Source organism: Mobula birostris, chromosome 30 (genome assembly GCF_030028105.1).
Source record: "Mobula birostris isolate sMobBir1 chromosome 30, sMobBir1.hap1, whole genome shotgun sequence".
Taxonomy (NCBI): domain Eukaryota; kingdom Metazoa; phylum Chordata; class Chondrichthyes; order Myliobatiformes; family Myliobatidae; genus Mobula; species Mobula birostris.
This window is the reverse complement of record NC_092399.1, coordinates 6,761,384-6,779,688: the sequence shown is the minus strand read 5'-3', so window position 1 is coordinate 6,779,688 and position 18,305 is coordinate 6,761,384. Positions and strand designations below refer to the sequence as shown.

Sequence of the window (18,305 nt, the reverse complement as noted above, 5' to 3'; positions counted from 1 at the left end):
TCTCCCCCATTTAGAAGACAATCTACACCTTTATTTCTTCTGCCAAAATACATGACTATATACTTCTCGACAGTGTATTCCATCTGTCATTTCTCTGCCCATTCTCCCAATCTGTCAATGTTCTGCAGACTCCCTACTTCTTTAAGTCCGCCTGCCCCTCCAACTACATTTGTATTGTCTGCAAACTTGGCCACAAAGCCATCAATTCCATCATCCAAATCATTGACATATAATCTGAAAAGAAGCAGCATCAATGCCGACCCCTGTGGAACACTACCGCTAGTCACTGGCAGCCAACCAGAAAAGACACCACCCCCCATATTCCCACTTTTTGCCTCTTGTCAGTCAGCCAATTTTCTATCAATGCTTTCCTGTAATACTATGAGCTCTTACCTTGTTTAGTAGCTTCATGTGTGGCCCATTGTCAAAGGCCTTCTAAAAATCCAAGTAAACAACATACACTGACTCTCCTTTGTCTATGCTGTTGTTTCCTCAAAGTATTCCATTTAGTTGGGACAGCTCACATTTGACAGCATCACTGGTAGAAAACTGCCTCTCAAACTGGAAAAGACAGCTGCTTTGCCAGTCATGAAAATGCTGATGCTATCCGATTGTCATAATGCAGGTTAAAAGATACAGGGCTATAATTTTATTTGTCCTTCATTTGTGGTATACTGCATTGCTCATATAATCACAAACAAGAGAAAATCTGCAGATGCTGGAAATCCGGGCAATACACACAAAATGCTGGAGGAACTGAGTAGGCCAGACAGCATCTATGGAAAAGAGTACAGTTGATGTTTTGGGCCGAGACCCTTTGGCAGGGCTGAGGAAAAAAAGCTGAGGGGTAGATTTAAAAGGTGGGGGGAGGGGAAAGAGAACTTTTTCTTTTTTTGATAGATGCTGCCTGGCCTGCTGAGTTCCTCCAGCATTTTGTGTGTGTTGTTCATATAACACATGCCTGTTTATACTCTGATATCTCAATCACACTCTCTGCAGTAGGATGCTTATGATTTCAATATATTGTTTTTCAATGACTGCAATGTAAGCACTTACTAGTAAAACAATACTTTGTATCTATGGGACTGACCCAATATGAAACTATGCAAAAGATCAAGTTCTTAAAAGAACCATCTATTAAAACACATTATAGCTGGAAGTTCTTCTGGAGTTTTGCAGTCTTGTGACTGTTAGTAATTTTCAGGTAAGGAGAGAGCAGGTCACTAGATGTTCAGATGCTGACCACAATATCCTCATTTGATTATTGTCAAGAATGCCAGGAAGTCACCTTGAGCAGAAAGTAAATGCCTCTTGAAGATCATATTCTTGGTATTTTCCCCTACTATGGAAGTCTAGAATTAAGGGGCAGGATCTTAGGAACAGCAGTAAACAAATTAATACTGAGATTAGCAGGAATTTTAACAAATTTCTTTCTTGCTGTTTGTGCGATTTGTTCTTTTGTGTGAGTGGTTGAGGTACGTGGTTTGATATTCTTGTTGCCATTTCCACAATTTGTTCTTTTGTGTGTGAGTGGGCGGGGGGAAGGGGTTTGATGTTCTTGTTGCTGTTTGCACGATTTGTTTTTTTTTGCGCATGGGGGGTGTTGAATGGCTTCCATGGTTTTCTTCGTTTCATAGCTACGTACTGCATACATACTTCAATAATAACTGTACTTTAAATCTTGAGTCTTGAAATTTCATGACATATGCTGGTAATATTAAACCTGATTCTGACTTCTTCTCAGAAAAGTTCACCTAATATGCTTAAATACACGTACAAAATATAAATGCTTACGGGCAGGAAATTGGAGTACAGCCAAGGACAAGGTCAGCCATTAACACATTGAATGACAAAGCCTAAACTTACACCTACTTCTTATGTTCTTCAGCTCTGATTGCTACCTTCTGACAATACACTAATATTCAGTTTTCCTTTAGTCTTGCAGGATATTCTGACAAGTGTGAGGAGGCTTAGATTAAACACTGGAGAGGGAGACAGATAGATAAAGAAAATGGAGCAAGCTGTTGCAGATGGACCAATGAATTTGAGAGCGGGGTGGATGTTGTTTGCAAAGTTGTTGATGTTGACAAGCTCTTCATCTAACGTACTATTCTTTGCAATTTCTACCATCTCCACGTCATCCTAGCACCAGGCACATCTTCCCCTCCCCTCTCTGCTTTCCTGGTGGCCAACCATTTCAATTCCACTTTCCATTCCCACAATGACATATTTGTCAAAGGCCTCCTCTACTATCAAGCTGAAGCTACACACAGATTAGGAAAACACCTCATATTCCATCCTGGTTATTTTCCAACCTGAAGACATCAACATAATTTTTTCTAACTTCTGGTAACCATTCTGCTCTGTCACACCCCCCCTCTTGTTTTCCCTTATCCCTCTGGCCCTTAACCTATATCTTCATCCTCCCACCCCCCCCACACGACCTGCCCATCGCCCACACCTTCATCCCTCTGGTTCCCCATCTTCTTCTCTTTACTCCATAATCCACTGTCATCTCCTATCATATTCCATCTTCATCCCCTTGCCTCTTCCATCTTGCACCTCTTAGCTTCTCACATCATTCTCTTCCCGCAACTCTCCAACTCTTTCCCACCTACCTACCTACCTTCCCTCCCCTTAACTGGATTCACCTATCACGCACCAGCTTACACCCTTTTATACTGGCCTCAGCCCTCTTTCTTTCCTGTCCTGATGAAGACCTGAAATGTTAACTGTCCATTTCCCTCCATAGATGTTGACTGACCTGTTGAGTTCCTTTAGCATTTTGTGTATGTCGGTCCAGAGCTCCTCCATCAAGTTTGATTTTTTGACCCAAACAGCCCCAGGTAGGGCAGTGATTCACTTGCACTTCTTCCAATCTAGTGTTCTGTATTTAGTGTTCATAATGTGCTCTCCTCCACAACACAGAAACCAAAGCCTGAGTGAATAGTTACATTCAGTCCACAAAAATGACCCCGAGCTTCCTATCTACATTTGAATTCTCTATCCTATTCCTTTGCTGTCCTGAATGCAGCCTCCTGTACTGTTACAGAGAGGCCTTAAGCAAGCTTAAGGAATGGTACCTCATCTTTTGTCTGAGGATGTTTACAGGCTTCCAAAATCAATACTGAATTCTACAACCTCAGGTAGCTTGAACTGCAACTGCAAGTCATTCACCTGTGATACTCTTTCAATTTTGCTCTTTCCTTTAGTGCATGCCCAATAGCCCTGCATTTCCCAATACTCTCACTCCTTTGTCAATATTAACACCAACTGCTGTTATTAACCCACTAATCACCACTTAGCAGTACGTAACCACCGGCTCACAGTTATTCTCTTTGTCCTTTCTACACACTTCTCAGCTTCTCTGCAGCTTTAACTTGTTTTTCTCCCTTTCTCAGTTCTGACACAAGATGTTCACTGTTTCTTTTCCCACAGACCTGCTGAATGTTACCAGCATTCTGTTATTATTTCATTCCATTTCCCATTTCTAGCTTCTATAATTCTTTAAAAATCCATTTATACTTCACAGCTACCACCAAGCCGGGGTGGGGGGCGGGGGGAGGTGCAGAAGCCTGAAGTCCCACACTACCAGGTTCAAGACTAACTATTTTCTTTCAACACTCAGTTCTTGAACCAAATGGCTAAACCTTAACCACTGTAGTTTAGCAACACTCTTACCATTTGGAGAATTTGGCACTAAAACCAACTTCTTTTGTTCTAATTGTGTTTTCTTGTAAAAATTGTCTATAATGTATACATTTTTTCTGAATGCTGTCTATAGGTTTTTCAGTGCACCTGTGTATACAAGTACTTATGCTTATGGCAATAGACTCAACTTTAGTCTTTCAATTCTTTTATTCCCTTATACTGGAATGCCAACAATTTTTTAAAGTTAGGTTATACACACAATTAAACACATGTACAGAAATATGTCAGATATAACATGGGACTTACTTGAACTCTGAATAAATTTGCACCCATCCATCTAGCGTGACGCAGACAAACAATGAATACATAGCTTTTTCCAAACTTCCAAATGCATCTGGAACATGAGCACCGAAGATGATCACCCCAAACACAGCAAAAACCTGCAAAAAGAAACATAATTTTCTGCAGCTTGAATGAGATAACTGAAGGATAAGTACCCATCCTTTAGATTGAGAAAGCTAAGTGAAAAAAGAAATAACCGCAAACTTTACACTGCAATACAAGCACATTGAACGGGTGTGTAAATCAGCTGTGGTTGGATTAATTGTCCACTGATGCATTTTTCTTTAAATACAGAGGAGTCCAGTTAAATAGCACATTGGGACCAGTACATTTTAGCCCAATTAAGCAGCTTCCCCGATTTGCTGAAGTTTCATGGAAATAGTTAAAAAGGTATAAAAATACAACCATTTAATTGAGTAACAAATTATGTATTTAAATGAAATACAGAACCAATACTGCTGCAGTACTATAAAACTGTGTATTAGTTCCTAACACCAGACAGTATCTGTAGAAAGCAGAAGAATGGGAATAAAAGGGACCTATTCTAGTTGGCTGCTGGTGATTAGTGCTGCTCCACAGGAGTTGGTATTTTCACATTACATGTCAACAATTTGGATGTCAGAATTGATGGTTTTGTGGTCAAGTTTGAAGATGATAGGAAGACAGGTGGAGGGGCAAGTAGTGTTGAGGAAGCAGAGAGTCTGCAGAAGGACTTAGATTGGGAGAATGGGCGAAGAGCTGGCCGATGGAATATAGTGTAGGAAAGTGTATGGTCATGCACTTTGCCAGAAGATATAAAGGTGTAGACTATGTTTTAAACAGGGAGAAAATTCAGAAATCAGAGGTACAAAGGGACTTGGGAGACCTTGTGCAGGATTCCCTAAAGATTAACTGCAGGTGGAGTTGGTGGTAAGGAAAGCAAATGCAATGTTAGCATTCATTTTGCGAGTACTAGAATATAAAAGCAAGAACGTAATGCTGAGGCTTTATAAGGCATTGGTCAGACTGCACTTTGAGTATTATGAGCAGTTTTTGGCCTTTTTTATTTCAGAAAGGATGTTCTGGCATTGGAGAGGGTCTAGAGGAGGTTCACAAGAACGATTCCAGAAATAAAAGAATTAACATATGAGGAGCATTTGATGGCCCTGGACATGTAGTCCCTGTAGTTTAAAAGACCAAGGTGAGGTGTGGATCTCATTAAAACCTTTCTAATATTGAAAGGCCTAGATAGAATGGATGTGGAGAGGCTATGTCCTATAGTGGGCGAGTCTAGAACCCAGAGGTCACAGCCTCAGAATTGAAGAACATCCATTTGAAACAGATGAGGAGGAATTCCTTTCGCTAAAGGGTGGTAAATCTTTGGAATTATTGCTATTGGCAGCTGTGGAGGCCAAATCACTGAGTACATTTAAAGTGGAGGTTGATAGGTTCTTGATTAGTCAGGGCATCAAAGGTTATGGGGACAAAGCAGGAGAATGGGGTTGATAGGGATAATAAATCAGCCATGAGGAATGGTGGAGCAGACTTGATAGGTCAAATGGCCTAATTCTGCTCCTATGTCTCACGGTCTATGGTGTTATAACCATAAATAAACAGAACAGGAATAGGCCATTCAGCCCCTTGATCTTGCTCTACCATTCAGTAGAATCAGGTCTGATCCAACATTCTTCAGATCCTTTTTTTCTGACATTTCCCCATTATCCCTGATTCTCTTACTGATCAGGCATCTATTTATCCTAGCCTTGAATGACAGTTCAAGCGGCAGTGTCCTCACAGCTCTCTGTGGCAAGGAATCTAAAGGTTTATGTCCTTCAGAAGAGAAATTCTTCCTCATCTCTGTCATAGGTGTACAGGCTCGACTATGCCCTCAGTTTCTGAACTCTTCCATGAGTAGAATCACTTTCTCAGCATTTAACAATCTCCTAATAGATTTGTAGATTTAATGCTGATAGCCAGACAGCAGATCTGGAAGTCGTTATGAATGAAACTGCAGAAAGAACAGAAGAAAAGGGCTACGATAGGGTGCAGACCAGGAAAGATTGAATGATACACACGAGGATAGTAAGGCTCAACTGGAGTTGCTCTAAACAGTACTGGCAAATATCACCAAGATACCAGGAGACAAAGTGAGAGAAAAAAATACTGGAAACGTAAGATACTAATTAATTTAAGTTAATGAATTCAAATTTAAGTCTTAAAAGCTATAAAGGTGCATCAAACTCAGATTTATTTATCACACGTACATCAAAATATGCAGCACTGTGCAAAAGTCTTAAGCACCCGAGCTATATACAGATTCCTAAGACTTTTGCACATTGCTGTTCAGTGAAATGAGTCATTTGTATTAACAATCAACATGGATATACTGGGGGCAGCCTGCAGTTGTTGTTGAACAATTTTGTTGCCAACACGGCATGCCCACAATGTTCAACACAACACATAATACAGGACAGGACAGCACAAGCAGCAGCAGCAACAACAATACAACAAAACATGACAACAGCAAAACAAGCTCCTTTCCCACTCTCCCACCCTCTCACACATATAGGCTTCCAACCCCAGGCCTTGGCCCTGGACTCTTAAACTCATAGACATCAGATCTCCAACTTCCATTCTCCAGCGCAGATTCTCAGTTACTGGTCCTCCAATTTCCGAAACTGGTATCATTCTATGTCAACTTTGATCCTCTCTTCAGTCCTCTCCAACACCAATTCTCTTTATAACTTAGTAGACACCTTACAATTGGTTACACTGAAGACATGGAACTTCTTAGTGTTTTTGGCTCATCTGTGACAAAAATAGTTGACAAAGAGGATACAACAGAAAGACTCACTGTCCCCTCTAAGCTGTACTGGTGTGCAGCCGCGCAGTAACTGAAATGCTCCCTCACACACAGCCTTTGTCGCCTTGCAGCTGGAATTTTCTTTTATATATGTTTTATTAAAGAGCTGTGTAAAAACTTGATGCTCAGAGCAATGGTTGGTCCACGCAACTATAAAAAAAAATTAGAGGGAACTTTGCTGGAGATGCGGGAAATCTGAAGCAACACACACAAAATGCTGGAGGAACTGCACAGATGCTGTCTGATCTGCTGAGTTCCTCCAGTGTTGCTGACAAAAGATGACGCAATTTTAAAAAATTACCAGAGAAATTATGATAAGTATCATATATTATCTCACCTCTTCTTCCCATATTGAAATGATCATTTGGTCTTTAAACACCTGCAGTGTATGTTGGTTATATTCCATTAAAAGGTCAATGCAAACAGTATTATCATTTCCATGCTTTTGTGTCCACCTGTTGTTGCTTAACAGAAAGACTTCAACCACCAAAAATAAAGGCGGAGACAGCAAAGCAGAGAACATGGAGAAAAATCATCCTGTATCACTATCCTGCAAACACCAGCTCTGACACTGGCACTGTGAGGGAGAATCTGGGTGGGGGGCAGGCATGTGTTGCATGAGGAAGAATCAATACATTAGTATTTTTCTGGAGAATTCAAATAGGACCAGGACAAGGAAACTCCACACAAATTCAGAACAGAAGTCGGCCGTTCATCCCCCTCAAACTGACTCCATCATTCAAAAAGATCATTACTGATCTAATTATAACCTCAACCCTCTATTCCAGTCTACTTAGGGCAAACTTTAGGGAGAATGACAGTACAGATGTGCAGTGAAAACATTGGCATGTTGTCCAGTCAGTCAGAAAGGATACCCAGAATGATTATATGCAGTGAGTTTCCAACCTTGCACAGAAAGTCACACAGAGCTAACAGACCAATACATCCATTCTGAAGATAATATGCACATCTGTATCAGCAACTGCTGACACTTCTACATTGTGGGGATTATTGGATCAGGCTCCATCTTTCTCAAGGGCAAAGGAAAAGCTCATTCAAAGTCTGACTCCCTGTGGAAACAAGCTGATTTAATCAAACTCAGCTTGCCACTGTCCAGGAATACTGCTATCAAGAGATCAGAAAGATGCTGCCCAAAGAATAGATGTATGCCTGGTCTTGTGAGAATCCCAGTATCAATGTAGTGTGTGTGTGTGGAAATGTTTTACCTTCAGGGGATCTTTTCATCTTTATCTCTGATACACAAGCAAGATCCTCATTAGTCACCTGAACTGTATCCACTCAGGCATCCACATCTGACTACCAGCATCCACTCACCAAGTAGTCAGATGTCAGTCCCTCCAAGGCAAAAGTTAATAGTGGGCGTCCATTGTCTATACTCAGGAAAAGGGAGTAGCTTTCCATTAGCTTGGCAATGGCAGCAAGTACAACAAAAGGGATTGGTAGAGTGGGATATATTTGGATTACGAGGCATGCAATATGCAGAAGCATCAGCATGTACCCCAAAACAGCCATGTATTGTAATATATTTTCTTGGTTCAAAATATACATACAGTACGTGTGTGCTGAAATCTTTCTGTTTAACTACTTAAGTGATAAGGATCCAATAATAGTTCCCAATGTAATAATCAAAGGTATATTCCAGCTTTTTGAAGGGAGTAATATGCACTCTGTATATTGAGTGATCACTTGTAAGGGAATTAATATAATTCTTAGAACTCATGATAGGGTGGCACGGTAGAGCAGTGGTTAGCACAACACTTTACAGTACCAGCGACCCGGGTTCAATTCCCACCGCTGTCTGTGAGGAGCTTGTACAATCTCCCCGTGGCTGTGTGGGTTCCTCCGGGTGCTTCGGTTTCCTCTCACAGTCTAAGGATGTACCAGTTGGTAGGTTAATTGGTTGTTGTAAATTGTGATATGATTAGGCTGGAGTTTAATCGATGGTTACAGGGCCGGACAGTATCTAAATAAGTAAGTAAGTAAGTAAGTAAATAAATAAATAAAACAAACCTCAACTCAGGAACCTTGATGGATATTGATAGCTAATTGAGTTGCCTTGACTGCATGTGTGTAGATTAAGGAATGTACTGAAGTTGCATCAGTCGTCCTTCTGTCGTCCTTGTGTGGCACTAGCATGATCGTCAGGTATCCATCTGCCCAAGTCACTACATAGCAGAAAACATTTAATGGAGAGAGAATGATACTAATATTGATTGGTTGGCTGATGACTTTTTCTTATATCTTCATCCAGTTTTAAAGTCCTTGGATATCTGAAATTTGCCATTTAACTCATCCATGCACTCCAGATCTGCCAGCTACTGAAATAGCGTGTATTCAATTTTGTCACTGTGAAAATAAAGTTACGATATTCTTCCTCCCACATTATTCCACTTTGTAGCCTTGTCAGCATTCTACCTGCAGCTGTCCAAAAAACAGCTTTCAGATGGAAGGAATATTTTTTTAGAATCCTGGTGAATTAACCCACGCAGAATAAATCAATATCGATATTGTTCAATTAGCAAGTCAATCACAGACCATGTGCTGTAATGGTTAGAAATGAGTACCAAGTCTGATAAAGATTTCATAAATTCATGATGCATCCTGTTTTTCATCACTTGCCTCAGGACACTAATAGATCAAACAGATTTTTTGAGCCCTCCTGCCTTAAATGCTTTCATATTTTATTGGAATCTTCGTTAACTTATAGTAAAACATCCACTGCTTAGGTGCAGGTTTCATGCATCAAACTGACATGATTTATTGTACATTTGTAGAAGGTAGTTTAGAAAGACACTTTGAATCACTGAACAATTCTGATCTTGAAATGAAAGATCTGAGTATGCACTTATATCTCTTATGTATGTTGAACAATGGTTCAGTGCACATGAATACTTCTGCTCCAGCTTGTAGACAACTGTGGTTGTGTTAATGCTGGGTTTTAGCAGCTTCTGATTGTGTGGTACAAATGAGTTAAAGAGGAACTGATCTGCCATGGACACTTCAGAGATCAGAATGTTTAGGAGTGATTATTAAAGTTATGACTTTGTCTCGTACTGACAGATGCACATGGCTGCTGTGGAAACCAGGAGTGCTATAATGAAAATTTATGGACCATTTGATATACTGTAAAGAATAGTCAGAGGTCAGCTTTTCAACAGCACCTGATACCACCTGCTTTTGATGGCACCTGTTATGCCTGATGCTGCTGTTCCTGCAGCTTTGTTGGAACATCATCATCCTTGTTTCTTTTCCTCCCTTGATTCCTACTGATGTTCTGAGTTCCTCGGGTATGAGTTGTGCTCTCCTGTTCCTTAAATTGTGGTAAATCGCAAAGACTTAAGTGTGCATGATTAAAAGGCAAGTGAGGAGGCAAAGGTACTTATGTCTCATTATTAATCTGTTGGAGTAGCGGCATCCTGAAATGTGGCAGGCAAGCTGAACTGGAGGAGTCATGCAATTTCCAAAGTACCTGGAAAGTTTTTCTTCATAGTCAACCATGACTTGAAAATTGGTCCCTCGTGATTTGCTCCTCGCCCCACCTGCCACTCATTTTCCATTCCATCTTAAAATATCCCTTATCCTTAATCTTCCTAGTTTTGAATGGAAGTTCAGGGACCTGAGATGTTAACTCAGCCTGAGATGTTTCCTGCCCTGCTGACCACCTCCAACATTGTTCAATTCTCATACATCTAATGAACACCAGGAGAAACCATGGGCAATTTATGATTCGAGTAGCATCAGTACAGAAACAATCATTACTTACTTGTACTCACCAATATGATCAGGATGAGCAGGAACATAACGTTGGCCATGTCGGAAATTGACCGGAAAATCACCTGCACTATAATGGCCAGGCCCTGGATAGCAGCCAGATTCCTTACGATTCTCAGTGCCCTCAGCACTCTGAAGTTCAAAGTTCAAAGCACATTTTATTATCAAAATACATATATGTCATCATGTACAATCCTGAAATTCATTTTATTGTGGGCATACTCAATAAATCTACAGAATTATAACCATAACAGAATCAATGAAAGCCCCACCCAATTAGGGCATTCAACCAGAGTGCAGAAGACAGCAAACTTCACAAATACAAAAAGAAAAAAAGAAAAACAAAACAATAAATATCAAGAACACAAGATGAAGAGTCCTCGAAGGTGAGTCCATTGGCTGTGGGAACATTTCAATGATGAAGTGAAGTTGAGTGAAGTTATCCCCTTTGGTTCACGAGCCTGATGGTTGAGGGGGTAATAACTGTTCCCGAGCCTGCTGTGTGAGTCCTGAGGATCTTGTACCTTCTTCTTGATGGCAGCAGTGAGAAGAGAACAAGATGATGGCATTGGTGTTTCTATACCAGGCTGTGAAGCAGCCAGTCAATATACTCTCCACTGGACATCTATGGGAGCTTGCCAAAGTTTTAGATGTCATGCCAAATCTCAAAGTACAAAATAAACATTTATTATCAGAGTAAATATATGTCACCACATACAACCCTGAGATTCTTTTCAAACTTTTCTGCAAACTCCCAATGTGCTGCCGTGCTTTCTTCATAATTACCCTTACATGCTGGGCCCGGGACAGCAACTCCCAAATGATAACACCTAGGAATTTGAAGTTACTAATGTTCTCTGCCTCTGATCCCCCAATAAGAACTTGCTCACGGACCCCTGGTTTCCAGCTCCTTGATCTTGTTGGCATTGAGTGAGAGGTTGTTGTGATGGCACTACTAACCAGATTTTCAACTTCCCTACTTTCATCAGCACCTTTGACTCGGCCTGTGACAGTGGTGTGTCATCATCAAACTTGAATATGGCACTGGAGCTGTTTTCAGCCACAGTCATAAGTCTCCACGGCAGCCAACACAAATTCAAAAATAAAATAGTCTTGCTAGTGAACTACCTTCCTGGTCATTTGACAACTACGATTTTCTAAAGCAAATAGCAATAAAGCTACCAATATTTCACTTTCAGTTCAGCATAATATATACATTGGATATGCTGAAAATAATTAACGTCCTTCTGTTCATGTGGAGAAAATAACCAATAAAAAAGCAGCATTTTCTTCCTTAAAAGGTAGTCCAGTATTTTTTCAAAACTTTATTCCCATCAAAGAAAATAGTAATTTAATTCTGGATGGTGCAAATTAATTTAATTAATGAATACAGTACTTTAATCAAAATAGCTGACAATGATTAATGTGTGACAATCCTGTCTTCATACATTTTAACTAACAATTAAACTTGTGTAAGTGACAAATATTTTGTTAAGCTAAAAACAAATAGCTGCAGGAACTCAAGAAAAACACACAAAGGAGGTGGAGGAAGTTAGCATCTATATAGGACAACCAAAGTTCAAAGTATATTTATTATCAAAGTATGTATACTCAAAGTTCAAAGTAAATTTATAATCAAAGTACAAATATGTCACCATATACAACTCCGAGATTTGTTATCTTGCAGGCATATTCAATAAATCCACAACAGAATAATAACCATAATATAATCAATGAAAGACCATCCAATTAGGGCGTTCAGCCAGAAAGCAGAAGACAACAAACTGTGCAAATACCAAAAGAAAAAATAATAATAATAAATAAATAGGTGATAAATATAGAGGACATGAGATAAAGAATCCTTAAAAGGGAGTCCATATATTGTGGAAATAGTTCAGTGATGGGACAAGAGAAGTTATCCCCTTTGGTTCAAGAGCTTAATGGCTGAGGGGTAATAATTGTTCCTGAACCTGGTGGTCTTTCTTGCCTATTGTTGTTGTGGTTCACTGGCACCATCTTAGAATAATATTCAATCCTGAGATCCGTCTCCTTACACTGTCACAAACAAAGAAACCTAATAGAACCCATTAAAAATACTGCTGAACACCCAATGTGCAGCAACAGAAGAACAAATTGTGCAAACAATAAAGAGTAAAGTTCACGAAGGTGAGCTCACGGCCACAAAGCCAATCATCACTGCAGCCGGTCCAGAAGCCTGTTAGTTGCAGGCCACAGCCTCAGGTCGGTACAGAGACCAGTAAACCACGTCAAACAGTGAACTGAACACTGACCCTGACACCCCGACCTTTTCAAATTGGCCTGGTGCTTCCATCGGCCAAACGTTGGCTTGTTCCTCACTCTCCGATCTGGGACATTTTTGATTGAGGCACTCTGTCTGCATTGGAGGTACAGAGCCAACAAGAAGATGGGTTGGGGTCGAGGTGCGGTGCAAGAACTAGCAGGTGCATGCTGGATCCAGCTGAGAGCAACGTTGGGCTAATGAGAAGGCAGGAGAGTGGGTATAATGGAAGAAGCTGGGAGGTCAGAGATGAAAGGGCTAAAGAAGATGAAATCTGTTAGGACAGTGGAACGTGGAGTAAAGAGGAGGAAGCAGAATCAGTGGGATGAATTTGTGGGTGATGGGCAGATGGAGAGGGTGGGAGAGGGAAAAGAGATAGGGTAATGGGGGTCAGTCTTATCAGGGGTGAAGGGGGTAAAAAGGGGGAGAAGGGAGCAATTACCAAAATTTAAAGTTCATGCCGTCATGCTGAAAACAACCAAAGCAAAATATAAGTCACTACTTCTCTAATCTACGTCTAGCCTCGATCTGGCAGCGGAGAAGGCTGTGGACAGATATATCAGTGTAGGAATGGGAAGTGAAATTGCTCAACTAAGCAATCCCCCAATCTGCATCGAATCTCGTCAATGAACAGGCCGCCGCACTGGTAACACCAGATGCAACAAGTGACGAAGATAGATTCACATCTGAGCGATTGCCTCATCAGGGTCCTGATGGTGGTGAGAGAGGTGGTGCAGGAGCAGGTGCAACACTTAGCACGATTGCAAGGATAAGTGCCTGGAACAGCAATGGTGGGGAGGAATGAGAATTTAATGGAGTTATGGAGAAAGCAATCCCTGCGGAAATTGGAGAGGAAAAGACATACTTGTTGGTGGGATCCTGTCTTGGGGGGGGTGGTTGAGGAGTGGAACTAGGGCTCCACTGACAGCAGTGGGGTTGGGGGCAGGAATCCATTTCGTGAAAACGAAGGAAATCTTGGATGTTCAGGAGTACAAGGGCTCATGAGAATAGATGTGGCGGAGGAACTGAGAGAACTGAATGGCATTCTTGCAAGTGGCAGTGTGGGAAGAGGTGTCGTGGAGATAATTGTGTGAATCTGGGTTTGTAGAAGATGTCAGCCAGTAACCTGTCTCCTGAAATGGAGACAGAGAGATCAAGAAAGGGGAAGGAGGTATTGAAGATGGACCATCAATTGAATTTTGGGGTGGGATGTTGCTTATGAAGTTGATGAGATTGACAAGCTGCACACAGATGCAGGAAACGTCACCAATGCAATCAATCACCAGCGTAGTGGGGAAGAAGTTGGGGAGTGTTGCTAATCTAGGTTTGGAACACAGACTGCTTCACAAAGCCAATGAAAATTGGAGCTTATGTGGCCATTGCTACATCTTTGGTTTGGGAGAAGCTGAAATAGTTGATGTTGGCACAGGTTCTGCTAGATGGAGAAACAGCAGGTGATTGAAAGGAATTAGTTGGGTCTGCTATCCAGAAAGAAATGGAATGCCCTGGGGCCTTCTTGATGGGGAGCTGGAGGAATTCAGTAGGTCAAGCGTCTGTACAGGTAAATGGGCAGCTGATATTGAGTGAGTCAGGCAGATAAAAGGATTGAGACTGTTTATCTGCCTGATTCACTGAGTTTCACCAGCAGCTCATTTTTTGCTTCTGATACCACTATCTACAGTCCCTTGTGTCTCCAAGTATTTTCTTTAAAATTACCTAAATGGTGAACAATGGTTTTAAGTGAAATGACACAAATTTCACTCTGTGCATCAGACAGGTATCTGTGATTTGGGGAAAAATCAAATGAACTTGAAGCACTGTGAGATATTCTCAGATTTCTTATTGCAAACATTTTGCAACTGCTAAGTGGCAATTAGGAATCTAACAATTTCTCACAGGTGAATAGACTCTTCTCGGGCTTCCAGCTGGGTACAGGTATTAATTATAACGGACGTTTCGATGACAAAATTCGACATCTTCATGATGAAATTGGCAGAGTTGTCATCGAAACATCCGTTATAATTATTACCTGTACCTGGTTGGAAGCCTGGGTGGAGTTTATTTGTCATAGATGCTTGGAAAGCACTAGATCCTTTTTCAATACCTCATAGAGCTTCAAACAACAGGTTCTGCACAGAGGGACTGAGAAGACATTGCTTTAATTAGAAACAAAAGGAAGTACAAGTGAATGCAAGAGTGTCAGCCTGTCTTATTGTAGAGATGGAGGGTGTATAATAAACAATTAAGTCACCTGTTCAGACCATTTTGAAACTTCACTTATTCAAAAGGAAAACTTAATTAGCAAATCAGGAGTTAATGAGCAAATTGTACCTACTATATCTCCAATGCGGTTGCAAGCATCATGTTATAATAAATATTTACCAAATATTTATGTTTCAGACTATATTTTGCATAAATATGTCATTTACTAATAATGCACATCAAGTCAATGACAATGAAGATACATACTGTATGTCAGGATGCACTTCATTGGCTCAGAGGCCTCTGTCATTTAGGTCGACCAGGGATATTGTGTCCTAATTGTCTAGGGCAGTATAATATAGAGAACAGGCTGTTGCCCATGCAGCAAGTTGCCCCTCTCCACACATCTGATGAACCCAAAGGGACAGCACAGACTGATATAGTCTGACACCAGCAACATTGCAAGAGTTGCCAGTCGGCATTGAACTCAACATTGGATTGCCTTAGGGACTCCAGCTCCAGACTTTTCCCTTGGGGTTTATTCCAAAAGCCTTCCCCTTGAGTGGGTGAGGCTGCAAGGCAGCGGCGGTCTGAGATCAGTTTTCCTTCTGCTAGATGAGCTTCCTACCACAGCCGATGAGCCCCATCTACCCAAAGCAACTGGTTTTAAGGCACCAGTAACTTGCCTTTACTCCTTCTCCTGTCAGTTCCACCAGGCTTAGTAGCCAAACCACACGTGAAGGCCAGGAGCTGGACTTGGTTGGAAGATGCCATATGAGGCGCACAGCATTGGGAGCATTTAATAGGTAGTGGAAGCTTATCCCCATTACCACCCCAGCTATTACAACCTTAAGAAACTTCATTGACATCATTCATCACCATCATTCCCACAAAACTCATCAGTAAGCATCAAGACCTGGGCCTGGGTATCTTCCTGTGCAACTGGATCCTCTAGTTCCTCACTGGCAGACCCTAGTTGGTGAGGATTAGCCATATCTCCTCCACACTCACAAGTGCACCACACAAGGCTGTGTGTTTAGCTCTCTGGTCTGCTCACTATATTATGATTGTATGGCTACGTACAGTGCCAATGCTATTAGCATATAGGAGGGAGAGTGAAAATTTGCTTGAGTGGGTGGCACAACAACCACCTCTCACTCAATGTCAGCAAAACCAAAGAGTTGATTATTGACTACAGGAGAAAGAAGCCAGCGGTTCATGAGTCAGTCCCCCTGAGGTGACTGGAGGTGCAGAAGGTCAGCATCTTTAAATTCTTTGATGTTAACATTATCGGAGGATCTGTCCTGGGACCAACACTGAAGTGTCATCAGAAAGAAGGCACAACAGTGCATCTACTTTCTTAGAATTTTGTGTAGGTTCAGCATGTCACCAAAAACTACGACAAACTTCTAAAGGTGCACAGTGGAGAGTATTCTAACTGGTTGCATTATGGCATGGTGTCATAAGAGAAAGGAAAGGCCCAAGAACGGAAAGGCTACAGAAGGTGATGGACACCACACAGACCATCACAGGCAACACAGTCCCCTCCACTGAATACATTTACATGGATCAAATACTGACACAAGCAAGCAACATCCATCATCAAAGACCCCTACCATCTAGGCCATGCCTTCTTCAAGCTATTATCATCCTGCAGGAGGTAGAGAAACCTTGGGTCCCACACCAGCAGGTTCAGGAACAGATATTACTATACAACAGGAGTTCCCAACCTGGGGTCCATGGAGCCCTTGGTTAATGGTAGGGGGTCCATGGTATAAAAAATGGTTGGGAACCCTTGCCCTACAACCATCAGGTTCCTGAACCGGTGTGGATAACTTCAATCACCACTACTCTGAACCGATTCTATGACCTACGGACTCACCCTCAAGGACACTTTACAACTCAAGTTCTCAATATTATTTTTTATTTGCACCATTTGTTGTCTTTTACACATTGGTTGCTTGTTAGTCTGTTTGGGAATAGTTTTTTGTAAATTATATTGTATTTCCTTTTTTTTCCTGTAAATGTCTCCAAGGTTATGATATGGTAAGATATACATACTTTGATAATAAATTTGCCTAGAACTTTGAAATAAACATGAGTAGATAAAATAGAGCAATTAGAAGACAGAAAAAGGTGGAAAGGAAAAAATACTACAAATCCTAAAAATAAAAATAAAACATACTGGCCCAAGTCGATTGGAAAAGTAAGCTAGATGGAGGGACAGTAGAGCAGAATTGGATGAAATTCCTACAAGAAATAAGGAAAGTGCAGGAAAAATATATTCCAAGAAAAAAGAAAATCATGAATGGAAAAATGGCACAAATGTGGCTAACGAGAGAGGTTAAGGCTAAAATAAAAGCAAAAGAGAAGGCGTACAAGGAAGCAAAAATAAGTGAGAAAACTGAGGACCGGACGACTTTTAAAGAGTTTTTTTAAATCTATGAAGAGTAAAAGAGTGACATGGGTAGATATAGGACCGATTGAAAATGATGCTGGAGAAATTATAATGGGTAACAAAGAGATGGCAGAGGAACTAAATGAGTATTTTGCATCAGTCTTCACAGTGGAAAACATTAGCAACATACCTGATAGCCGGAGGTCTCAGAGAATAGAATTAGGTACAGTCAAAAACTTTGGAAGCTAAATGGACTAAGAATAGATAAGTCTCCCGGACTGGATGAGGTGCACCCACGGGTTCTGAAGGAGGTGGCTTTGGAGATTGTGGAGGCATTGGAAATGATCTTCCATGAATCAATAGACTCTGGCATGGTTCCGGAGGACTGGAAGGTCGCAAATGTAGTTCCGCTGTTTAAGGAAGGAGGGAGGCAGCAAAAAGAAAATTACAGACCTATTAGTCTGACATCGGTAGTTGGAAAGTTATTGGAGGCGAACCTCAAGGACGAGGTTATGAAATACCTCCAGGTGCATGACAAGATAGGCCCAAGCCAGCATGGTTTCATGAAGGGAAGATCCTGCCTCACCAACCTATTGGAATTTTTTTGAGGTAATCTCAAATAAGATTGACAAGGGAGAGGCTGTGGATGTTGTGTATTTGGATTTTCAAAAGGCCTTCGATAAGGTGCCGCATATGAGGCTGCTTAATAAGATGAGAACCCATGGAATTACAGGAAAGATATTGGAATGGGTGGAGCATTGGCTGATAGGCAGAAAGCA

General features: G+C 41.1%; 1 protein-coding gene across 1 annotated transcript in view; it reads right to left on the bottom strand.

The window, feature by feature from the left end:
* LOC140190464 (cation channel sperm-associated protein 4-like) overlaps nucleotides 1-18,305 on the bottom strand; it is a 61,298-nt gene that overhangs the window by 13,327 nt on the left and 29,666 nt on the right. The window contains exons 6-7 of the mRNA XM_072247078.1: nucleotides 10,630-10,759; nucleotides 3,958-4,091 (exon numbers count right to left, since the gene is read on the bottom strand). Coding sequence (XP_072103179.1) covers nucleotides 3,958-4,091; nucleotides 10,630-10,759 — 264 coding nt within the window. The remainder of the gene's footprint in view (nucleotides 1-3,957; nucleotides 4,092-10,629; nucleotides 10,760-18,305) is intronic.